Source organism: Nyctibius grandis, chromosome 2 (genome assembly GCF_013368605.1).
Source record: "Nyctibius grandis isolate bNycGra1 chromosome 2, bNycGra1.pri, whole genome shotgun sequence".
Taxonomy (NCBI): domain Eukaryota; kingdom Metazoa; phylum Chordata; class Aves; order Nyctibiiformes; family Nyctibiidae; genus Nyctibius; species Nyctibius grandis.
In genome coordinates, this window is record NC_090659.1 from 64,524,981 (window position 1) to 64,551,318 (window position 26,338).

General features: G+C 42.1%; 1 protein-coding gene across 1 annotated transcript in view; it reads left to right on the forward strand.

The window, feature by feature from the left end:
- The first annotated feature begins 1,183 nt into the window (after nt 1-1,183).
- Nucleotides 1,184-26,338, forward strand: part of TMTC4 (transmembrane O-mannosyltransferase targeting cadherins 4) — a 60,742-nt gene continuing 35,587 nt past the window's right edge. The window contains exons 1-6 of the mRNA XM_068423512.1: nt 1,184-1,251; nt 3,614-3,829; nt 8,852-8,967; nt 11,047-11,263; nt 15,115-15,202; nt 19,766-19,768. Of these exons, the coding sequence (XP_068279613.1) occupies nt 3,668-3,829; nt 8,852-8,967; nt 11,047-11,263; nt 15,115-15,202; nt 19,766-19,768 (586 nt within the window). The 5' untranslated portion in view covers nt 1,184-1,251; nt 3,614-3,667. The remainder of the gene's footprint in view (nt 1,252-3,613; nt 3,830-8,851; nt 8,968-11,046; nt 11,264-15,114; nt 15,203-19,765; nt 19,769-26,338) is intronic.

Here is a 26,338-nt window from a genome sequence, read left to right on the forward strand (position 1 = left end):
AAAGCAGGTGTCAAATAGACAATTATGGGTGGCAACCACTGAAGCCCTCCCAAAGTAGCATTTCCACTTGAGAGTTAAAGCCTCAAAGGAGCTATAAAATAACCTTGTTAATTTGACACTTGATAACGCAAACATCTCAGAAATCCCACTCCAAATTATATGTCTCTGCCTGGCTCACAGCCAGGATTTCTCATGCAATTTCAGTGTATGAAGATTTTATTGTTTTTAGGGAAGCTTCTGCCGAACATTTGGTGGCATAGCTCAGCATCTAATCACACTTTCTTACAAGAAAATCGCAATGACGAAACGCACAGATAAAGCACATCTGATAAAGCCTTTTTATTGCTTCCTTATGGTACCTGTCATGCGGGGAGCACCCCGCAACTAGCCCGGCAGGACCAGGGCCTCAGCGAGAAGCGCAGCAGCGCCCTGCTAGCGTGCCCGAGAGCTGCAGCACCGAGCTCAGCCCGCAAGGCAGCCCACGGCTCCCGCCCGAGGCGGCGAGCCCCCCTCCCTCACACACACCCCCCCTACCGGCTTTGTAACATCTTTTTTAGGGGGATTTTTCAGTTCGCGTCAGCCCGTCACGGCAGGAAGCTCGCCCCTGAGGGAAGAGTGGGGGCTCAGGGCACGGAAACACGCGCTCCCCGCGGCCGCCAGGTTCCCCGGGGCCCGGCGAGCCCCCGGCGCTGGAGAGCCTCCCGCGGACCCCGGCTCACCCGCTGGTAACGGTCACGCTAACGGTCGCGGCGGCGCGCGAGGGCAGGGACGAGCCCGCTCGAGCCACCGTCGCCCCCGCGGCCAGCCAGGTGCGCGGGACAACGACCGCCGGGCAGGGGCAGTGCGGGCAGGGGCAGTGCCGGCGGGCGCGCTCCGGGAACGCGGCGCAGGCGGTGGGTAGCGCCCGGCTGCCGCCTCTGCGCGAGGCGGAGGGCCGCGGAGCTCGGGGCGGAGGGGGATCGGCTCGCACCGGCCCCGCTGCCACCGCAAGCGATCTCCTCGCTCCGCTTCCTCGGCCCGGCCTGCCGCGCGTCACGGCCGCCGCCGCCGCCAATGGGCGCGCGGAGCTGCCCCGGGAGGGCGGGGAGAAGGAGGGGTGGGGCGGTGACGCAGCCAATGGGCTCTGAGAGTGTTTCCCGGAGGCGAGCCGCCGCGGCCCCTCCCCCGCCGGCCGCTCCGGCTGGGCGCTCGCCGGGCGGGAGAGTTTCGCACCCGGGTGGGAGATGCCGCGCGGGCTCCTTCTCCTCACAGGTAGCGCCGTGCGGGACCCCCGGCGCGGCGGGGGCTTGCCCTCGCCCTTGCCCTCGCCCCTGCCCCGCTTGCTGGCAGGAGCGCTGGCGGAACTGGCCCGGACGGCGCGGGTGCGGCGGGGAGGCTGAGGGCCGAGGCGGGACACCTCCCTTGGCGGGGCTGCCGCCGCTGCCAGGACAAAGGGGAGCGGCGAGTGGGGCAGGGCCGCCGCGAATCTCCCGGCAGGTCTCGCCCGTCCCGCAGCCTCGCCCCCTGCCCGCCCGCCGCTGCCTTCCCGAGCGGGCTCCTTTCCCGGGACCGGGCGCTCGGGACGCCCTTGAGTTTGTGGGGCTCCGCGCACGGCCGCTGTGACCCTCGGTGCGAGCCTCCCCGCGGCGCCGGCTCTCTCCGGCGGCACACACGGCGCTGGAGCCGTGCCGTCCCTGTCCCCGCCGCGGGGGATGTCCGCGGCGGGTCGGTGCCGGACGGTGGGTGGGGGGTGCTCTCGGCGGGGCCGGGGTCGGCTCGGGCTCGCCGTTCCCTGGGGAGGGCGGCAGGGCTGGCGGGGCAGCGCCCTCCGTGCCACCGCTGGGCAGTGGCGTGGGGGCCGGTCTGCAGCAGGAGAGCCCTTGGGGCCGCCGCTCGGAGGGGCGTGCGCGGCGGCGGGGGGCCGCGGTCCCTCGGGGGTGCTCAGCCCCGCCGGGGCGGTTAACGCGTTGGCCGTGTAAGGGAGCCCCCGCGGGCTGGCCTGCTCCTCGGCACGGCCGGGAGAGGGCTGGCAGCTGCTGTGCAGCAGATAAATAGAACCAGCATAATGGGAGAAACTTTCTGGGCAAAATGAATTTTGAGTAGGTGAAATATTTTCATTGGGTTGTCGGCAGTGATGCTGTACCTGTGCTGCTACGAGCAATGCAATACACTTCCCTCGGATTAACGCTCTTGCTTTTAGTCTTTGTTTTCGTCAAACTGAGAGCACAAGGGTTTACTTTGGGAGAAGGTTTTGCTCTTCAAGTGGCTGGTCTGCTTTGCTCTGCTAAGGAGCTCTATTCTCTCACAGGTTGCACAGCTCCATGTTACTGACTTTATCTGAATTTGGGAGCACTGCTATATGGTCCCCAGAGCGAGAAGGGGCACTGGTGTGACAGGGAGTACCGCCTGTCCACGTGCAGGTGTGTGTACAGAGACTGGAATTGAGCACTGCAAACAGCTACAAAGCAATTGCCTTAGCAGCTCTGATAGTCAAGTCTGTTCAAGAAGCCAAACAGCTAGAGCTTTTTCCTAGATAGCATGAAGACATTAAATGCAATGTTTTCAGGGGTGCCACAGTTGATTTAAAAAGCTATTAAATAAGAAGAAAGTTAGTAAGCCAAGCTTTTGACCCTGGAAATTGTGAAGCTAGGCTACTGTGTGTGCCTGTCATTCCTGGGGCTTATAAATAAAAACTTTGTACTCTGCCCTGCTTTTACTGTAGTTTTCCATTCGTAACCTCCTCCCCCTGCCATTTATAGCAGCACTTGTTAATAAGACCACTCACAATACTGTTGGAGCACCAGAGAAGCTGAGGCAGAATAGCTGTCCAGGCAGAGGGCTGGATTTGGAGCATCAGAAGAGATCCTTCCAAGTAAAGGTGGCTCATGGGTAAACTTCCAGCCTTTGTACCTCCACACTGATAGATCACTCAGTGCTGTTGGATTGCATGGTCTTTTTCATTTACCTCAACAACCTCATAAGCCCATGAATACAGCAGTGGAATTTAGCCTGTACTGTACTTGCAGTGTGCAGAGTGATCTAGTGAGCACTACTTTGGTCTTAATTGTATGTGTCATCTTGTCTCACTCTTTGAATTGTTGAGATTTAGGGCCCAGTCCATTAAGTGCTATCTGTATATGTCTACCTGTGATGTTTGTATGAGTTTCCCGTATGGGCTATATGTAAGACTAGATCCTTTAATTCAATTAACAGAAGAGAGTTGAGCTCTTTTTGCAATTGATGATGTTTGTTTTTCACACTAAGAAGTTCTCTTAAGAACTTTTTAGATGCTCCACAGTCCCCGTGGTACTCCTGATTGTTACATTTGAAAAGAATAGGAAGAAACAGAAAAACAGTAATTTGCTCAAGGTTTTAGAATTTACCTGTGTCAAAGCTTTAACTTAGAATCTAAGGATTTCTTGGCTTTATCTCTGTGCTCCAACCATGAGAAACTGCCTTTCTTCCACATTTGAAGTAGAAAATTATGTTTAGATGTGTTCTAGTAATTATGAAACGCACCGAGAGAAAAATGTTAGGTTGTGTGAAACTTCGTTCTCTTCTCCCAATCCAACTCTCCATTTTTAAATTATTTTTTAGTGAAATGTGACTGTGCATTTTTGTGTATTTCTTTCAGATTTGCAACCAACATAATGCTGAAGCTCCCAACTTGGAACAAGCATTTCACAGAATGGCACAAGCAGAACCTAATCTGGACCATGATGTATCATGGTTCCTCCTTCCGTCTTACTGGGCTAAAATGGTTGTGGCATTAATTTCCTTCCTCTGTTTTGCTAACAGCTATGATGGAGATTTTGTCTTTGATGATTCTGAAGCCATCATCAATAATAAGGTTTGTCTCTCTTCTTTCCCCCTGCGCCGTTTGACATAAATGGTAATAGGAAAAGAAATAATGACAATAGTTGATCTAAGTAGGCCTAAAATATTCATCCTGGTAAAGAGCTTCCTTCTGATATTCCTTTTTTTGAACTTCATTTTTCTGTTTTGTTTTATTGGGGTTTTTTTAAGTAAGCCTTATTTAAGGTTGACAAACAAGCTGTGCAGCAGTGTTCTACCAGAAAGCTAGAAGCATAAGGATGCTTAGCAAAATCTTACTCGTAAAGCTATTTGAATGACATGACTTGGGTTCTAATGCATAAACAAAAGAGTGAACAAATTAAACAGCTTTTATTTTTTTCCTCAGAATGTGTCCCCTTTCATTATTTTGCAAGTGAGATGCTCTGCTTAAAAAGTGTTGATATCTGGTCAAGGGGAAGGGATCTCTTTTTGCCATACCAAATGGACTTTGTCTGTTTGTCATCAAAGAAAGCATGATCTAATTTGAATATGATGTTTAGTAACACTTATTCACGGGGTACCTGCACATCAAGACTGCCTATAGATCTAATTTTATGCTTATTTCTAAGTCAGTGAGAGTATGCGGTAGACTTTTCTAATACCCGTTGATGGTAATAGGAGATTTTTTCATTATCTTCTCAGGGTGACAGATGAATAAGCCCGATGAATAAACTTACTCTGGTTGCAAGATACATAATGCATCACTAAGTGATTGTAGAGTGCAGGGGTTCTCCAGCTGTGGTTTATACCATAAAAATCTTAAAAATCTTCCTTACAGAAGCAAGGAAAGCTTCCTTTTCCAATGTTCCTTCCCCACTTACTGTTCCTGTGACAAGAGTATTTTTTTGAAATAGAGGCAGAGTGTTCTTGTGCTCTATTTTAACACTTATCATACATGCAGTGAACTATCCTAGAAATACTTAAAGATTAACATGTGACTTGAACAAACCTCTGTCTGAGATTCTTTTGACTTTGAGGAGTTAAATGTCTTCAGTTGCTGAGACAGTTCATAGAACCACATGTAGCAGTTAGTGAGCCTGTGCTCACAGGTTGGTCTTGGTGTTACTCAGCAGCTCTTATGCTGTTCTGGAAGGTACTTGTTAAATGTTTGGAAAGAGAAGTGCAGTGGAAAGAGAAGTGCAGTGTAAAAAGAATTACCCTCATCTGTTGGTTCTGTTTTCCTGAAGCCATGGGGAATGCAGGGAGGATAATCTAGAGACTTGTACTGCTAGAACAACACAATTCATATTTTTTTGCCTTGCACAAGATTTAGAGGCAACATATCACAATGTGCCTTTTAGAATCCCACAGAATTACTGTTTCCTTAGACAAATTTATATTATGTTTATGTAAGTCATCATACCTTGAGTTATAAATGTATGGGGGGGGAAATACATCTGCCAAATTGGAAATAAATCTCAAAGCTTCTAAGAGAACACTATAGACAAATTAAGAACCTGCAGTGATTTTTTTCTTTTCTTTTTTTTTTTTTTTTAAGAAGCATTATATTTTAAATTATACAGCTCCTGGCAATATTTCATTCTGCAAAGTTTTATTTGGGGCATAATTATAATATTTTAGCTTCCTGAAAGAACGAACAAGAGACTGATGTTGAAATAAGGCAGGTTGTTTTGTACGTGTGCAATTTCCACACTTGTAATCTTTCTCCATTTCTTTCTGTTTTTACTTTCAAAATGTTTCAATTTATATATGCAACACAACAACCTGCACCAGGATTATAGCTGTTGGCAATGCTGAGAAATACAACGAACTGCGTAAATAGATTAATTCATACCTAGTCTGTATATTTGAAAAACTGTGAGGCTTATTGTATTTTTCACATCAAAATCCTCTATTATTCCCTAGAAATTAAATGAGTTTTTTGTGACAGTATCATTTTAACACAGGGGTCATATGAATATATGGAAACACAAAATCCACAAGAAAAATACAGAGACAATGAGTTTACCAGTTTAATGGGGAGCAAAGACAGAGTTTATTAAACAAGGTGTAGCATATTTTATTCCTATTCAATACGAGAGACAGCAGGTGAAGTAATTTTGTAGAGTTACTGAGCTTTACTATCCTAGTATTTTCTTGGGTACCACACAGTGACCTTTTTGTTAATTTACTAGTTCCCACCACCACCCCAATCTTTCAAATTTTATTTAGCGACAGATACACTGTTAGTTGGCCCCACGCCTACCATATCGTGGAACATTGTGATTAGATTTTATTGGGGTTCAAGGATGTTTTCCAGATGCTTTCTTGTCATTTTAAGCAGAATTTTAACTGGTACACAACAGTGACTTTTGTCTTTATTTATTTACTAGCTTGACAAGACAAACAGTTGGATTAGGAGAAGCTTCAGACACAACGTGTTATTTCCATAAGCCTTTATATGAAAAACTGACCTTTCTTCAAGTATTGAACTCTGCTGTCTGTAAGCTGCTGCTAATCAAATATTTAGAGATTCTTTGATATCTACTTTCAGTTCTTAAAGAGAAAATCATACATAACTTTTAAACAGCTGTGTCTTAGAGCAAACCATTCCTATTTTAGGGTAAGTCCACTGATTGGGAGAATTATTGTAAGAAATTTTTTCTCACAGAACTTGGATGCAAGAGCAAGATATGTGACTGAAGATTTAGGTCACATGGAAGTGTAATCTAATCACTAAGTAATTCCATGTATTCAGCTTTTCCTGCATTCTTTCAATGGAAGACAAAAGAAGACTGATTCTAGCGGAAGGGGAAATCTAGCCTTGCACATCTTAAATATATTCCCATCTCAAGTTATTGAATACCATCTGTGACATAGAAGACATACTTCTAAAATTTTAATACTAAAAAAAAAGTCCCTCTTTCATAGTCCCTTTCTTTGGCAAATGTACATAAGGAGCAGTGCTGTTGGTTGGAAAAACAGTCTCAAGGCCACAACGCCCACTAACAGCTGTCCCCTGCGGAGTACAAAGACTTCAGTAGATGCTGGTGTACAACCCAGTCCCAACTTGCCCTTGGAAAAGCAGGCTATATTGATTTAGTGGGCTGCTGGTTGAGTGCACTCCTCTTCTGAGAGTCAAATTATGACCTTTAGGGTTTGTGCATACCAGTGAGGAATGGAACGGGCATTTAGGTGCCTAAGGCCGAAATTGCAGTCCTGGGAGAAGAAAGGAATTTGTAGATGTTACTTGGCAGTAGAAACGTCTGTGAGAGAGTGAAGTCATTTTGCACCTTGATAATTCTTAAGCCCAAATAGGATCCCCTGTGTGTCTTGATTTCTTATGATTCTCCCTGAGAATGCCTTAATTGACAGCTTCAGTATAGGACTTTTCAAAGACTACGCTGTTAGCCCTGCTCTCTTTTCTGCATATTGATTAGTAACCTATTAGAGAATGCTTCACTTCATTTGATAATGTGCTAGGATTTTTAGCCTATTTCCCCTTCCTATTTTTTTTTTAACTGGTTGTCTAGTACTGGCCAAATTTGATCAAGTGATAGAAATAAATCTCTTCCTGGATTCTTTTTGATTTTTGGATGGATGAAAGTCAGAATGTGTTAAGAGAGAAGCAAGAAACATTGAGTTATTTTAAGTTCAGTTTAGCAGCAGCCAATCAGCATGGCCCAGACATTTGGCTGTACCTTGGGACTAGCAGTGGTATGTGTTCTCTCTTGCCTTGTTGGCAGGCCAAAAATGCTAGCTAAGGATGAGATGGAAGGTACTGGAGACCACAGGAGGTGCTCAAGATACTGTAGGAGCAAGTGAGATGGTAACAGCATTTGAGAGGAACTGGAGTTAGTGAACCAAGGGTATTGTAATGTGGGAATCTTGTAAGTAGATACAGATGTAGGAGGAATAAGACATAGAACACTAGGCTTTGTAAGACTTTTCATGGGTTTAGCAACTCGGTCTGTCTGCTTACTTATGTTTGTATTGGCTTGTTAATCTGCTTTGGTTTGTTGGTCTCTTGAATGATTTCAGGGGAGGAGGTGGAGGTAGAGTAACTTGTGTTTGATTGCAGGTGTAATACCAGCACTCATATGAAAGCTATTAATTTGCTAGTAAAATTTTGTCCTTAGCTTCTGTCCTAAGTGTATTTAACCTGCACGTTTGCTATAGCACAAAATGATATTTAATTGCTCCAGGGAAGCAAGAGAAGAGGGACAAGTAGAAGATGAGTATGTTAGTTTGAGCTTCCCAGCTTGTCCTCACAGAAAACTGAGGCGGATGCTACCAAGGCCCTTATTTTTTCCTCTCCAAAGTGTATGTTTTCCATTCAATAGTCTAGATTATTTGGATTTTTTCATTGTCAGCATGGCTTTAAGATAAAAGGAAAGAGCAGACTTCGCAGTAGTTTTTTTTCGTAGTCCCCTATCCCACCCCAAATTAAAATAATTCATTACTTTTCTGTCTCCTGGTATTAATCTTTTAGAGCAGTATATAAAGATTTTGATTCTTGGTTTCATGTATTAAGAATTTTTTGTAAAAAAGCTATTGAATAGTGTCCTGTGCGAAGTAAGGCTTCAAAAAGACCTAATTGTTGTTTTCTATCTTTAGTCTCCTTGCTTTCATGCTTTCATTAGTAGTTGTGCTATTGACACTGGTAGTAGAATAGCTATTTGCAGTAGTTTGTAGTTGGCCTCCTTCGCAAGATAACCTAAACCTAAAATCAAAGGCTTTTTACAAAACTATAAGGTAAAGGGGTTTTTCATGGTTTTTATATCTCAGCTGTTGACCAGATTATCAACTGATATGAATATGCATAGCTCTACTAAATTTCATGTGGTTATGCCTACTTACAGAATCCAAGCATCTTCACCTTTGTGATGACAGGCATCCAAAATGTGACCTTCATTGCAAACTTGGGCACCCTGTCAAATGTCAGTAGTGAGCCAACAAATCACCTGCTATGTCTGTGTTAGCATGAGCTTGTATTAGTTAGAACTCGTTTATGTTTAGCTACTTTTAACAAAACAGAAATGTTAAGAATCTGGTAATTTATGATGTTTTCTTTCAGGACCTCAGGGCAGAAACCCCACTTGGTGACCTGTGGCATCATGACTTTTGGGGTAGCAAACTCAGCAGCAATACCAGTCATAAGTCATATCGACCACTAACTGTCCTAACTTTCAGGTGAGACTTGTCTTTTTGCTTGAGGTCTGAATTTTTTTAACATATATTGGCTCAATTGATTATAGGGAGGAAGCAGCAAAAAGGGAGAGAGACAGAGTATCTGGAGGGTAGTTGGATACCTTTCCTGAATATGATTTTCCTGTTCACTACCTTAATTTCAAATTGAGTTTTAACTTTCAACTTATTTCTTTCCCAAAGTATACATTATTTTGATATTCTGTACTTCAATGTACCTTTCAGAGATTGCGTCTTATTCTCTTATATACCTTGGTACTAAGGGCAGTATGGTTCAGTATGTAGGTCACATCATCAAAGAACTATGAGATGTACGTTCCCTTCACTTAGCCATGCTGCCACTTATACTGCTATTGTAGTTTCTGTTCTCTGCTTTCCTGGTGACCTGTCAAATGATTTTTTTATAAATAGCATCAATCTACTGTGGCCTTTTGCCACCAGATCACTGAATAGTCTTCCCATCTCTTCTTCCCCCTGATATTCTAACTTCAAGTGAGTGTTTGTGTCTGAGAATCCTAGTGAGAGAGATGTCTGCCTGTATATACGACTTGCTGGTTTTCTCAACTAAAGGTTTATGAGGATTATTGCTCATGTTTTTTGCACAGATTTGAACAAGCAGTAGACTATATAGAAATTGGGCACAGTAATGCAGAGAATCTTTGAGGACTCAGTCTTTAAGTTTCTTTATTTTCTCCATGCAACTCAATGGTGTGGATGGGGATCTGGCACTGGTTCTGCAGTTGTGTCCGGTCTAAGCCAGGGACTAAGTAATTGCGGAAGAATTCCCACTCGTAGTCCTCATATTCAAGCAAAAACTTTGACTCTTGAGCGCAGTGTCAGTGTTTTAAGTACTTAGCACTGTGGGTTTCACTGTCTCTTGGGCTTTCTTCACATTTTCATCAAGGAAAATATGCAACTGAATTGAATGTGTCAGAGTCTTAAACCTATTAAAGCTTTCAGTGCATTACACAGCACATGCTTTCCTTTCTTTTCAAGGTCTCTGTGGTATATTCCATCTCTAGTAACATCCTGGTTAGGTTAAAGAACGAACTGGGATACAGTCATTACTATATCTGAAAATATAGATGAGCATTGGAGATGATCCATAAAATGCTATTTTCACAAGTAAGAAATTGTTTTTCTTAATTTCCCTAAGCTCCAACTTTTATGTGTATCACATTTATAATAGGTTAGGGTTTTTTAATAGATTTCACTTAAGCCAGATGCAGACTGACCAAATGAACTATATAAAATCCCCTATCCAAACTAAGTTTTTGTATATCTCACCTACTGAGAAAAGTACATGGATAATAACAAGACCTTTCTCCCTTTTCTTCTCCCTCTCCATTTTCCCCCAGACTTCTTATCTTGACTAGGGTTTTAGAATGAATTTTCACTTACGCTTCCTTCTGGTTCTAACACTTGCATAATACCTCTCTCTAACCAGTCTCACAAATTAGTTACTAAGATGTGCTAACTGACTACTTTCTGGATTGATACTGATTGTACCCAGATGGTTTCCACATCATCATTCCAAATGCTAGCACGTTTCAGCTAGGTTGTCAGTGGAAATCATAGTCTCAGTGCATATTAGTTTCCTCACTGTGTGGATTTAATTAAAATAATTTCATCAGGTTGTTTTTGGACACAGTTTCCCTTAAGCCCAAGGGTATCCACCCAGTAGGCTGGATTGTTTATCTGCAGGACATTCCTGTGTTCCAACATTGAAGTTATGTTGCAGACCAAAAGCCAATTCTAAGTAACCATAGGTATGATTAACATAATAGCATTAACATATGTCTTTGGAGAGGACAGATATTATGCTGAATATGATATCCCATATGAATACCTTTGAGTAAAGGTCAGGACATTGTTTCTAGCTGACTGCGGTGAGTAAGTGGTAATACCATGTGTGCTGGGGTTTGTTGGTATTTTTCAGCAGGGTTTTTTTATTTTTGTGTGTGTATCTAATATGATCTTGCTATGGAGTTGTTCAGATTTTCTGTTTGCCTGTCTCTAACGACTGATGTAATTCCTAGCCTTAATGTTTTTGTTTCTATATAGAATTAATTACCTTTTTGCTGGAGGCTTCTACCCAGTTGGTTTTCATGTCATCAATATAATACTGCATTGTACTATCTCAGTGTTGATGGTTGATGTGTTCTCGATATTATTGGGTGGACTGCAATTCAGTAATAAAGGAAGAAGGCTAAATCTGGCTCCAAAGACATCTCTTCTAGCTGCTTTGCTGTTTGCTGTACATCCAGTGCACACCGAATGTGTAAGTACTGAATAATCAGCTCCAATGATTTATATCTTTGAAGTTCTCGACCATCTTGACTAATTAATTCTGACATAGCCTTATACTCTACGTGTTGCTTTTATATAGTCTTAAAGCTTCTCTTGGCACATGCCTTATGAGAACAATCAAATATTATGGTTAGTATGTCCAAAAGCTTGTAATTCCACAGGGCTGGACCTTATTAAGGAAGATACATTAAATCATTTAAGTACAATAACTAAAGGATAGCCCTAAACTAGAGAGTTTCCCTAATTACTTGATTAAGAATTCATTACTAGAAACATTATCTCATGAGCAGCCGAGGAGGATGAAAGATAAACTGAATGCAAATGCATAACCACTTTTCATTTCCATTTGCTTTGATAAAAAAAACCAAGGAGATAGAAAATTGGTGTAGGGGCATTATATGAACTCTGTATGTGACTGTATTAGAATATTGCATCCAGTTTTGAATCCATGCTGCAAGAAGGACACTGGGAAAAATGGAGAGGGCTCAGTAGAGCCATGAAAATGATTAAAGGACTGGAAATCATCCAGTGTCATGAGAGATCAAACTTTATGGGTTTATATTTTTAATATGAAGGAGAAGATTAAAGGATTTCTTTTTTTTTTTTAATCACAGACTGTAATTATGTGCATGGGGAACACAAATTTGATAGTAGTGGGCCCTTTAATAGTGCAGACAAAAGCATAACAGTGGCTGGAAGTTGAAGCTGTAAAGATGCAGAATAGGAACATGGCACATGCGTAGCAACCAATTAAAATACCTGACCAAAGATCAAAGTCCTTGTGTGGAAATTCTAGTGAAGAGGAAATAGTTTTCCTAAAAAGCTCTCTTGCACTCATAGCTAAGAAAATCTTATGGCCTTATGCCAGTGGGGTTGCTGGATGTGGTCCCTGATTGCTTGGTCTTGTAATAATGAATAAATGAAATATAAAATAATCACAATGCAGGAATAATTTTTTTTACAGTCTGGAAGGACTGAGCTACTGGGAAAGTACTAACTTTAACTTTGATCTTTGTGCTAGTAATGAACACTAAATCCTCAGTGCACGTTATTCTATATATGTGGCACTGATTTTTCTTTTATTCACCATGTGCCATGGTTTTGGCTTTTTTCATTTGCTTTGCACATGATTGATGGGAAAAAGGTTATGGAAAGCTATGCATCTCAGCTGACTGGGGACCCTGCATGCATTGGAAACCTAGAGATGGTGCAAAGTTATGTATTAGTAATTTGGCACCTCTTTTGGCAGTGGCTGAAACATCCTGCCAATCATTCTCTGGTGTTTGCGCGCCTGCAGAATAACTTCTTTGTGAGAGCATGTTGTGCTAGTCTCAGAAGGGCCCCTTGTATTTGTTCTCCAAAACCAGTTCTAGATGTCTTCAGTGCTTTTGATATTCTGACACGTGAAAAGAAATCTCACTTGAGTCTTAACTTTGTAACAGACCTACTATTGACTCCTCTGTAAATATCCATAATTTTATTTTTCATTTCATTTGACTCTAAAAATGTATTTAAATCAGCAGCCAAATGTTAATAAGACCTCAGTCATGTAAAATAAATTACAAGTGATGCGGTCTGTTTGCATATGTGAGGTCTGAAGACTTGTGTATGCTTTGGGCAAACATTGGAAGAAGAGGGAAGAAGTAGCATGCTTACATACTGTGTCTCTTCTAAGATCCAGGAGTGAACAAAGGCCTCTGATCGTTTACACAGTGAATAATAAATCTTGCTGCACTGAAGCAGTCATGGTACTGCTGTGGTTCTAGCATGAGTGTGTGTCAGGCAGCATCTCCGTGAAAAGCATTCCTTGTGGTTTTAAAGCTGTGAGTTTTAAGTATCATGACACCCTGGTTTTGAAATGAGACAACATATTTTGACACGAAACTGTGAAGAATCTATGTGCTGCTTTGGATTTTGGTATATAGAGCACAAAACAAACTGTCATGTAAAACAGATCTTGAAAAGTTTAATGCTTTCAGTACCTATGTAAGAAAAACATCTGTCATAATTTTTCTACCTACAAGGAAGCACTTTTGTGGTGTAGTTCTCTCTTCTAAAAAGTGCTTATTCTTTGTGACACTTGAGTGATTAAATTCTAAATGAAACAGAAGATAAGAATATAACTGATACTAATTTAAAACAGTAATTTTTTTTTTGTTTACTTTGTTACCAGAGGCTATAGGCCTGATCCTTCATTTGAGATAACATTGTACTATTGGAGCCATCTGAGGTCATATGTGTGTTATTAGCCTCTTAATCTCTTTGTTGTAACAAGTTGGCATTTATTCTCAAAGTTGTGTCGGTTCACCTTTACTTTTATCTCATTAGCTGAGAGCAGCTCCTGAAACAGAATGACACTTCAGTATTTTCACCTTCCAAAGCACACCGCAACTATTGAATTAATTCTCGTAATTCCTCTATAAGACAGAAAAAGAAGCAGGGAAGTTAGATGCATGGCTTTGGATAAATCAAGTTTTTCTGAACTGAATTTAAGAGTCCAAGAGTTTCTCCTTTTATGGTGCTTAAGTGAAGCTGAGAGTGAAGTGGGAGAGTCTCTTCAGTGGATTCAGTGCTATCCTCATGCCTCTACACTTCTCTTTCTATCTCTGATGTTATTTAGAAATAGTTGTTCTATCATGTCATACTGACATAAAAAAAAAAGCCCTTTTCCTAAGAGAGGGTTAGTAGGTGCCTAACAAAATGAAGATACAATTTATTTTTTCACTTTCCTCTTTCTGTTCCACTCACAAAATGGGACAACTGGTGTACTATACAAGAACCAAAGTTTCTGCTTTTGTCCCTGAAACATCACCTCAAAAAGGGGATTAAAAAAAAACCCCGTAGCTGTTCTGCCCTACTTCAGAAAGGCCTCTTTGTACGTCGTCTTCTGGAAACATGGAACCCAGCACTCCAAGAAGTAGAGCTAGACTGAAAAGTAAGGGGTGTTTCCATGATTCTTGCTATGGGTGTAGTCCCGTATGAGTGAGGTCCCAACATCAGGACCTATACAGTCCCCTGCCATCCCCCTGTGTCATCATTTCGACAAAAAAAATCATGGTGTATCCTGACCCTTGTGTAATTGAGGGACGAAGATCCAAAAATATGTCATGCCGTGTCTCAGCAAGTTATCGTAAATGCAGTTTAAGGGCTTGAACCAAAGCTTGTTGATGGCCCTGAGAATGTTCTTGATTTAAATAGGTTGGCACAGATCTGGAGTACAGAGGTCCCAGAATGTGCTTCTCATTTTCTTTCGTGTTAGTACAGCTTCTGTTACAAGATGTGTTTGGAGGTAGCTCTAATGCAATCAATTAATATAACACAAAAAACTGCCAGAGTGGGGGATTTTTTTTTTCCTAATTCTGCAGGCTAGAAGCTATTTGTCCATTCTGAGTGTTCAGACTGCAATTTGAAGGCTGGCTTGTCTTCTGAAAGTGGACAATCTTGATTTGCATTTCAGCAGAGCTGCCAATTTTGTAGGATGTTTGCTAAGAGTTCTACTGAAAGGTAACTTGATCCAAAAAACAGATGAAATCAGGCAGAGTCTACATTTTATCCAGTGAGGTTCTTCTTCATTTCTTAAAACAGCAGTTTTTCATAAACTAGAGCCAAATCATTTACCTAGTTGATACTAAGCAATACCCAATCAATATTAGGATGCAGCTTAGAAAACTGGGTATCATTAATCCAGTAAACCAGGTTAAAAAAAAAGTCATACAGTGATATTCTTCTATACGTTTCACTTTGTATATGTGTGTGTACCTTTATCTCAGGTTTTCTAAGAATAAAATCTGGTAATCTGAAACTTTTTCTTTTTTTTTTAAGGTTGCCGGGATTGTTGGCAGAGCAGACCTACTGTGTGCCCTGTTCTTTTTGTTGTCATTCCTTGGCTACTGTAAAGCATTTAGAGAAAGTAAGCATTCTGTTTGCCCCTTTAGTTTTATATTGTGTATATTTCTGCATTCATACATTTCAGTGAAGTATAGCAAAACAAAATGTCAGCTTGATGTGCTTTGAATTTACTAATGTTTATACCCTCATAAAATATTAAAAAAAAAAAAAACAAACGCTTTAGCAGGTATTTATTGTTAGAAGAGCTGGAAGGGTTGCTGTCCCTAATTCCTGTTAAACCCTAAGAATTTATTTTAAGAAAAGTCTGTTTTATAATAGGCTTATTTATTAAATGTTTTATTGTTTAGAAGCATGAAGAAATATTTTAGTAAGTATTTCAGAAAGAAATCAAGCCACTTTATGCCATTATGTTGGGATGGCTTAAATGGGAAAGAACTTTAGGAACCTTACTTGTATTTTTGTTGAATTGTGAAGAATTATTCATATGCACAAGCTCTCTAAATTCCTGCAATATGCAAGCGCTGGCATATACATGCTGAATGTAGTGTTACTCATAGAGTTTTTGTAAGACAGCTGTATTTAACATGAACAATTCCTTTGTAGATGTTTTTTCAATCGAGCTTTTAGATCTTTTGTATTATTTGATCGGAATGCAGGATGGCAGTTCAAATACAGTTGTGGAGAAATTATCTTGGCGCTCTGTTAAACACACACACAAGAATACATGAATTTGATTATGAAAAACTACACAGGACATGCAATCTGGTATCTGAATGTGCCCCACCACAGGAAATACCATTGGTGAACCCATGGGGAGCTGTGTTGTGAAGAGCTTGTATAATATCAGTTCAATAGGCACAGCCTGTAACGTTTAACCAGAGTTGGCAGTGTATTACAGAGGTACCTGAGCTGGCTTTAGGTCACCTAGCTTAACAACATAGTCATGGCATCATAGAGCTCAGTGTAAGCTAAGGGGGGTAAGCTAGTCCACAGTGAGCTCTAAGATGCTGTGAATAGCTCCTGCTAATTGAGTTTAGATTGTTTAGAACTATTTTGCTTGTTTCTACAGCTGATATAATAAGTTTAACTTAATCTTCGCCACTTCAAATGGTACTTATGGTGATTCCTGTTCACTTCTGATATTTTTTATCCCCTTTGAGTAGGTTTCATTTCTTTTAACTGGACTAACAGTTTCCTGATGAAAATTGGCCTTGGGATTTTGCTTGCTCATTTATTCTTTTCTCACCTATTTTACTGGGTATGGTTGCGCTTTGATGTTTTTTCTGTTAGTGCCAGAGTAAATCAGACAAATCAAAATATTGCCTATGTGCTTTCCAGTTTGTTTGCACAGGTAGACCTATATGGCAGGGGTTATAATCTTTGCTTGAAGAACTCAAGAGCCAAATTCTTAGGATGACCATTGGAGACTTTTTTGTATAGGACTCTGTAATTATTTTGTTTTGGAGGACATCTCAGGAATGATTAAGAATGTGATGTGTACTCTGGTCAGGGATATTCTGAGTGCTTGTACAATTTTCAAAGGCCAGTTTGATAGCTTTTAGAAATCAGTGTCATTCTAATAGTATTCTTGTACTGAAATTCTCATCATTGGTACAGAAGGGAAATGTTGTGAAGACAAGATACTAAGAAGCACTTAGTATTTTTTATTGGAAGTTACATCATAGTACGGTCAGAGCTGTGTCTCTTAAGCAGATTTGCCAAGGCAAACTACAGTCTGCCAGCATAGTTGTGCCCTTTGTCTTTCAGATCAGTTTTCAGTGTTTACTGTCACTGCCTGCTTTGCCCTCAGCAACTTCTTAAAGAAATTTAGACTTTCTTTGTACTCAAGAATTTGTATCCAAGTTACATATTTGAGTCTCTCCCAGCAGTTTCCTCATTTTGGGTAGCTTGGTGACAATTTCAGGTTCTTGCAGATCCTATCTGGCATGTCCTAAACAAGAGAATAAAAAGTTATTTCCAGCACTGTGGAGAGCACTAATAAGTTCTTCAGCAGATCTTGCATAGAGCCTGAAGAGAGGAGCCCAAGCTTCAGAGTATTTCTTTCCTCTGAACATTACGTGATTTGCTGCAGGCTGATGAGCAATGTGCCAAAACCCAGACATTTCAGAGTTAAGGTTTCAGGTCAGAATGGTTCTGGTCTGAAAACTGATTTTGAAATGCCTGGGTGAGATTCATTGCTCATCCTGGATGTGCCTTGCTCTGAAAATCATTCATTTGTAAATAGAAAGGTGGATGAGATAGAATAGAATGGACTCTTTCAGTTGGAAGGGACCTACAATGATCATCTAGTCCAACTGCCTGACCAATTCAGGGCTGACCAGAAGTTAAAGCATGTTATTAAGGGCATTGTCCAAATGCCTCTTAAACACTTACAGGCTTGGGGCACCAACCACCTCTCTAGAAAGCCTGTTCCAGTGTTTGACCACCCTCTCAGTAAAGAAATGCTTCCAAATGTCCAGTCTGAACGTGGAGCGTTGAACCATTCCCATGCGTCCTATCGCTGGATACCAGGGAGAAGACCTCAGCACCTCCTTCTCCACTTCCCCTCAGCCTCCTTTTCTCTCCAAACTAGACAAGCCTATGAGGTCCTTAGCTGCTCCTCACAGGACATTCCTTCCAGCCCTTTCGCCAGCTTTGTTGCTCTCCTCTGGATGCATTCAGGGACTTTCACATCTTTCTTAAGTGGTGGGGCCCAGAACTGCACACAGTTCTCCAGGTGAGGCCGCACCAACACTGAACACAGTGGGATAATCACCTCTTTTGACCAGCTGGTTGTGCTGTTTTTGGTGCCCCCCAGGATGCGGTTTGCCTTCTTGGCTGCCAGGGCACACTGCTGACTCCTGTTGAGCCTGCTGCTGACCAGCACCCCCAGATCCCTTTCTACAGGGCTGCTCTCTAGCCACTCCTCTCCCATTTTATACTTGTGCCTGGCATTACTCCATCCCAGGTGCAGAATCTGTCATTTCAACTTGTTAAATTTCATCCCATTAATCATAGCACAGTGCTCCAATCTATCTAGATCCCACTACAAGGCCTCCTGTCCCTCAAGAGAGTCAACAGCACCTCCCAGTTTGGTATCATCAGCAAACTTGCTAATGGTGCATTCAACTCCTGTATCCAGATCATTGATAAAGATATTGAGCAGAACTGGCCCTAGAATTGAGCCCTGAGGAACGCTGCTGGTGACCAGTCAGCAGCCAGATGTAGCCCCATTCACTGCAACCCTTTGAGCTCTGCCTTTCAGCCAGTCCTTCAGCAAGCACACTGTGAACCTGCTCATCCCACAGCTGGACAATGTGTTCAGAAGGATGCTGTGAGGGACAGTATGAAAAGCCTTGCTAAAATCCAGAAAAACTACATCCACTGCCTTCCCTTCATCCACGAGGCACGTGACCTTATAGAAGGATATCAAATTAGTTAAGCAGGACTTTCCATTTGTGAACCCATGTTGACTGTGCCTGATTATTGCATTGTTCTTTAAATGTCTTCCAACAGTACTTAGTACAATCTTCTCCATAATTTTTCCAGGAACTGAGGTTAGACTAACAGGTCTGTAGTTCCCTGGGTCTTCCCTCACACCCTTTTTCATAGATTGGAATAACATCGTCTAGCTCACAGTCAGCAGGGACCTCCCCAGACTCCTGAGAGCTTTGGTAGATGATCAAGAGGGGTTCTGTGATTACATCCACTAGCTCCTTAGTACTCTGGGATGAATCTCAGATTGTCTCCACCACCAGTATCCCTACAAACTTGACCTCAAGCCTCATAAGCCAGCTGCATTTCACTTTGTATCCATTATGTATGTGGTATTCTCAGGCTTTACTGGCTGAACTTTCAGGAGGTTTCCCTACTTTGTCACCTTAAACATCTAACTTGGGCATGCCACTTAAAAGCCTTTTCTCCCTGCTCTTTCTGTGTAGTCACCGGAAAGAGACAGACTCCTTTCAATGGCCAGTCAGAGGAATAGCTTATCTTAGGCACTTGCAGTCATCTTCTAGAGGTACCAGAATCTCTCAGTTGTGTAGAAGCTTAGGAAGATTAGGCTTGTAACTCAGGGTGCATTTCCATTGTCACTTCAATTGGGCAGAAGTGCTGTTGGCTGGTAAAATGGAGCAATCTAGCTTCCTTTTATCATAGATCATAAAGCAAATTAGGTCAGAAGGAAACTCTGGAGGTCATCTCTAGTCCAACAGCTTAAAGCAGAGTTAACTTCATAGATCAGATTGCCTGGTGTCTTAGCCAGGTGAGTTGCGAAAATCTTCAGGGATGGCTGGGGGCACGACACATGACCAGTCCTCCTCAGCCTCTTTTCCTATGTTATATTCTTCATCCTCCTAACCATCTTAGTGGTTCTTTAGTGGACTTCCAGGTTGTTGATGTGCTTCTTCTGTTGGACACCACACTGAACACAATACTCCTGATGTGGCCTCATAAGAGCTGTGTAGAAAGGAACAAGCACTTTCCCTAACTTGCTGGGTATGCTGTAGCTAGTACAGCCCACCATGCATTTTACCTTCTGCATTGCTGCAAAGGCACACTACTGACTTATCTTCAACTTGTCAACCAGGAACTCCAGATCCTTTTCTGCAGAGCTGCTGCCTAGGCAGTCCCCAGCCTGGACTGTTGCGTGGTGCTGTCTTTGATTTTCATGAGGCTTCTGTCAGCCCACTCCTCCAGCTTGTCATGGTCCCTCCAAACAGCAGTCCTGTTCTCTCTGCTGTACCCATGTATCCTCTAGCTGAACCCCACCAACCACTGCAAATGGTTTTACTTTCTGCCCTTGCTATATTTTTTTTCCTTTGAGAGGGGAGGTCGGTCCAACCCATCAGGCAGCTGTTTGAACATTAGTGTCTGTATTGGAAAGGGCAGCTACAAAGAGAACGGAGGTGCTCTCTTCACAAGGAGCCACATGAAGAAGACAAGGGCCAATGGGTACAAGTGGCTCTGGGAGAGGTTTCACCTTGATATAAGAAAGAAATTTTTTTACAGTGAGAACAATCAATCCACCAGAACAACCTCTTCAGAGATGTAGCAGAGTCCCTATCACTGGAGGTTTTCAAGATGCAGTTGGACAGGGTGCCAGATAATCTCATCTAGGCTTCCTGTCCCACAAAAGGTTGGACTAGATGATCTTCGGAGGCCCGTTCCAACCTGGGCTGTTCGGTGATTCTATGTTTGTATGAAAGGCTTTAGGAAAAGGTAACCAAATATGGGGAAGTGGCTGTAGTAGAGTATGAGTTTTCAGTGGGTTTTTTGTATTAAAGTAAATATGAAGTTTTACCTTTGGATGCCTCCATTGTGGTGGTATGAATTTCTTTCTTTTGTGAACAGTTCTTCTAGCCATTCACAAATAATAGGATAAATAAGGAGTAAAGATCTTTTTATCTAAGTTTAGCTGAGTTTGATTCTGCATAGATTGAGGGAGTCAAAGACAGCAAAAGCTGTCTTAGTCCCAAATGTAAGCTGATCTCACCCTGAATATAGGTAAAGAACAAGCATTTTAAAAATAGGCACATATAGTTTAAAGAACAGACTTAAACAATGTCTCTGAAGCAGCAAAAAAATAATACCCTTTCTTCTCTCAGAATGTTTTCCTTCTGCTGGCAAATCCACAAGATCCAGAAAGTCTGCGATACCGCCCGTGCACATTGATAGTTCTAGTCCAAGTTAAGAGTTGGTATTGCATCACTTTCTAGGTCAGACCAAGATGGTAGTTTATCTTTGTGGAATAGTCTTTGTTAATAAGAAAGAGGGCAGAAAACAACCGAAAAACCCTCTGCATTCCATTGCATCAGGCTTATGTTTCTAATCAAGTATAGCTGCTTTATGATGATCCTACAGAAAAGTGGGATCTACCAGTTTGTTCTAACGTTCTATTTCCTTTTGTCCTGCAAGGTTCTTATATGTTAAAGGCAAGCGTGACCCTAAACCCTAAGTCAATTAGGTTAACACAGAAACACATGTCCTTGTTTCTGAATTTGGCTGTCACATCTATATAGCACTTAGGTCACCAGCTTTTTACAAGCAGTAGGAGAAGAACTATCAAAGGTGGATTTTTAAAATTGTTATTAATAGATGTGTGGTAGTATGGCTCTTCTGGAGTACTTAAAAGAGGGTATAACTCTAAGGCCTTCAGGATTTGTGCACTGCATTTGTCTTGTCTTTTGAATACAGTTACCAAAACATGTTTGATGCCAGTTTGCTTTGCTGATGAACTTCGAGTGAGCATTAGAGTAAAATGAACATTGAAAAGCCTGAGTTGATGCTACTGATATGGTTGTGTCCTCAATAACATATACTGTTTTGTGAGATTTGTGTACAGCTGAGTTACAGAAATCTGTTTGTGTTTCACTAGCATAGATGTAGTTGTTGAACTGTCATTCAGTTCAACAGGATGAGGGAATAGAGTGCACTGTCAGCAAGTTCGCTGATGACACAAAACTGGGAGGAGTGGCTGACGCACCAGAAGGCTGCGCAGCCATTCAGAGAGACCTGGACAGGCTGGAGAGTTGGGTGGGGAGAAACTTAATGAAATATAACAAGGGCAAGTGTAGAGTCCTGCATCTGGGCAAGAACAACCCCATGTACCAGTACAAGTTGGGGGCAGAGCTGTTGGAGAGCAGCGTAGGGGAAAGGGACCTGGGGGTCCTAGTGGACAACAGGATGACCATGAGCCAGCAGTGTGCCCTTGTGGCCAAGAAGGCCAATGGCATCCTGGGGTGTATTAGAAGGGGTGTGGTTAGCAGGTCAAGAGAGGTTCTCCTCCCCCTCTACTCTGCCCTGGTGAGGCCGCATCTGGAATATTGTGTCCAGTTCTGGGCCCCTCAGTTCAAGAAGGACAGGGAACTGCTAGAGAGAGTCCAGCGCAGAGCCACGAAGATGATTAAGGGAGTGGAACATCTCCCTTATGAGGAGAGGCTGAGGGAGCTGGGTCTCTTTAGCTTAAAGAAGAGGAGACTGAGGGGTGACCTCATTAATGTTTATAAATATGTAAAGGGCAAGTGTCATGAGGATGGAGCCAGGCTCTTCTCAGTGACATCCCTTGACAGGACAAGGGGCAATGGGTGCAAGCTGGAACACAGGAGGTTCTACTTAAATATGAGGAAAAACTTCTTTACGGTGAGGGTGACCGAACACTGGAACAGGCTGCCCAGAGAGGTTGTGGAGTCTCCTTCTCTGGAGACATTCAAAACCCGCCTGGACGCGTTCCTGTGTGATATGGTCTAGGCAATCCTGCTCCGGCAGGGGGATTGGACTAGATGATCTTTCGAGGTCCCTTCCAATCCCTAACATTCTGTGATTCTGTGATTCTTGGTCTTCTCTAAAGGAGACAAAAGTCATAGAAGAGACACTGGTTAGTGCTTGTTTTCACCTGATGTCTAAGTGAATGAATGAAAGACTTTTTTTTTGCTTGGGGGTAAGGAATCCTCAAATGTCTGAGGAGGATTTGGAGGTACTGTGGGGCAAGTATATATAATACTGAAAACAATCAGGACATCAGAAAAGTATCAGTGTCAGACTGGAAAACTTCCAAAGGAAAAGAATGTTTTATGTAAAGCTCAAGATATACTGCAGCTTGTTTGCCTGATGTGCTTTATTTGTGGTTTTGGTGGATTTTTGGGTACGCAGTTTCTTTTAGCCAGAATCTGTAGCATTAATTTTTTTTTTAAGTATAAGCATTTAGCACACTATGTGGGCTATAATAATGTCTTACTGAAGTTCTACAATTCTGTTAGTTTTTCCCAATATACAATTTTTGATGTTACCATCTTTGGTAGGATAACATATTTGCAAGGAACTAATCTGTTGTTCTCATTCTGTCCTGCTGTTTTAAAACACAGCTGTGGGGACAGATCCACTGCATAGGCTTTGGAGACAGCAAGAGCTGACAACTGTTTAGGTATATTCTGAAGGGAATTGTGGGTTATTAACTTTGTTGAATTTTAATGCAGCTTCTCTGGGAATTCATAAGGCAATTTAAAACTGCTGTAGAATTCATTTTGCCTTCCTTTGTCTTCAACTTTGACTGTGATTCAATTGCATGTATTTGCCATCTGCATTGGCGATCTTTGAGTGAGGTAAAATGATGAATTAATGATTTGCTTCGTGTGAATAATATTGGCCTGGATATTAAATAGGGGCTCAACTGTTTACTCATATGCTATGACTTCTAAAACTGGCTTTGTTCTGGTTGTGTGTTTCTGTTTTATTCTGTTCTATGTAGTCGCCCGTTAATCATCTACTAGTTCATTGCTAATTTAATGAAGCACGCAAAGTAGACTCTAGTGATGAGTTTTGTGAATATTGGAGGTTTGTATTATGGAGGTTTTCCTATAGATTGGAAATGTTTAAGCCTCCTGTGTGGAAGAGATCATTGTTAAGATACTGGGAATTTGTTAGCTATTCTGCAATTGGTCAAGGGGTATTTACTATTATTAAACTATTATTTTTCAACTGTGTTCCCTACTGTTCATATTTGAACATGTTGGGAGGGAATAGTTGTATGTGGAAAAATGAACAATTTTATTATTTTAGTGGTCAGAGGAGAAACAATAACCTTTTTTTGTAGAATTAGTGCTAACTTTTGCTTGTCCAAGATGGTGTAATTCAGGGATAGATGATCCCTTTACTGTAGCCTATATGTAATGAGTTTGAGGTGCTTGGATATGTTTAAGAATGGCATTTGCTATTGTAATTTCATTATTAAGTGAAACACTGAGCTGAGCTCAGTAGTATGTACATTTGGAGACACACAAGGAGATCTCAGGCTTCAGTTAGTTCTAACAGTGGATTCTTATGTGATCTTTTAAGGCTAGGTAATTCTTTCCCCTTTGCTTAGCAATTCACAAGCAGGGAAATCTCAGAGCTTGCTTCGACAAGTATTTGTAGTAGTTTAGTAGGAAGAGATCATCCCTGCAGGCAAGGCACATCAATGGAATATATGAGCATTTGTGATCTATTTCAGTTAAAAATTAAAACTTCCTGCAGGAGCTCAACATAACTAACTTTGTTTCAACTTTCAAAGCAGTAGGTTCTTTCACAGAATCAGTTACTGGGTTTCACCTGAAGATGGTGGCTTCTTAAACTGCTCCAAGCTGTCACCTGGCTGAGTCCTGAGTTGTTCAATTAGCTTTGAAGAAGGAGATGATGAATGCCTAAATGTCTGAATTGATAATAATTGATTGGGATATTGTTTGTTTGACTTTAAAGTAAGACTAAGCCTGATACTCTAAATGTGGTGGTTTCTTCATATCCTTAACTTCTAAGGAATTTGTTTTCATTGACTTGTGGATTTAGGACACTGCAAAGTAAGGTCTCTCGAAACAGGATTAGCATTTAGGAAGACAGAGCTGAGGTGTGTCATCAATGTGCTGCACGTAAATTTAAGATCAGTCAATTCCACGCTGTAAAACACTTTGTGTATGCATCCTTGCTCTAGGAATCCTTATACTTAAGTCTAGCAGTCTAAATGGAGGAGTGCTCATGGCTTGTTTATAGTTTATGTAGGTATTTCATTGAATCCTCTCAACTTTCAGACTTAACGTACTCCTAAGAGTCACCATCTGAGCAACCTTTTTGGTTTTGTATAGAAACACTGTATTTTTCTAGCTTTAAAAAAAAAAAAGGCAGCAAGTACTGTGTTGCTTTGGCACGCTTACAATTTTGTCCATCTGTTAGAGTGGCACAATGCCCACTCACAATATGGTGTACCAGTTTCAACCAGGCACAGGTGCCAACGAAAGATAGGTTTCATTTTCTGACACCAGATTTTTCTGGTGGGAAGCAGCACCGTATTAGGGGAATGTGCTTTGTTAGACTGATTACTTCTGTTGGCATGTGTATATCTCATAATAATAATTAGCACTTATGCATGCTTTATATTTCCAAATCACTGTTATATAAAAAAAAAAAAAAAAAAAAAAAAACCAAGAAAAAAGATTGGAGGCATTGCTGAATTATGGTCTTTTGTATCTATTTTTCCAGCCTAGTTTACTGAGATTTCTGCAGTTGGGGGAAGGCATGGGGTGGGGGAATGTTGTCCGTATTCACCCAGTAACAAGCACAAGATAAAATGTTTCTTAATTGAAATTCTTTCTCTTTGAAGTTTAATCACTGATGAATTTTCATAATGTTACAATTCTATATATGACTGTATTGACCTTTTGAGGCTGCAAAAAAAAAACAAACCAGAGATTATGGTTTTCGGGAGGAGATCTCGACTACAGAATCACAGAATAGTTGAGGTTGGAAGGGACCTCTGGAGGTCACCTGAGCTGACCTGCTCAAGCAGGGTCACCTAGAGCCAGTTGTCCAGGACCGTGTCCAGACAACTTTTGAGTATCTCCAAGGATGGAGGCTTCACAACCTCTCTGGGCAACCTGTGCCAGTACTCGGTCACCCTCTCAGTAAAAAAGTGTTTCCTGATGTTCGGAGGGAACCTCTTGTGTTTCAGTTTGTGCCCATTGCCTCTGGTCCTGTCACTGGGCACCACTGAAAAGAGCCTGGCTCCGTCCTCTTTGCACCCTCCCTTCAGGTATTTATATACATTGATGAGGTCCCCCTGAGCCTTCTCTTCTCCAGGCTGAACAGTCCCAGCTCTCTCAGCCTTTCCTCATAGGAGACATGGCCCAGTCCCTTCATCATCTTACTGGCCCTTCATTGGACTCTCTCCAGTGTTTCCATGGCTCTTGTGCACTGGGGAGCCCAGAGCTGGACACAGTACTCCAGGTGCAGCCTCATCAGTGCAGAACAGAGGAGAAGGATCCTCTCCCTTGACCTGCTGGCAATATTTTGTCTAATGCAGCCCAGGATACCATTAGTCCTCTTTCCTGCAAGGGCACATTGCTGGCTCATGTTCAATCAATCTGGTGTCCACCAGGACCCTCAGGTGCTTTTCTGCCAAGCTGCTTTGCAGCTGGGTGGCCCCCAGCATGTACTGGTGCCTGTGCTTGTTCTTCTCCAGGTGCAGGATTTTGCAGTTCTCCTTGTTGAACTTGATGAGTTTCCTACCAGCCCATTTTCCAGCCTGTTTAGGTCCCTCTGGATGGCATCATGACCCTCTGGCATATCAGCCACTCCTCCCAGTTTTCTGTCATCTGCAAACTTGCTGAGGGTGCACTCTGCCTCATCATCCAGGTCATTAATGAAGATGTTGAACAGGATTGGACACAGTATT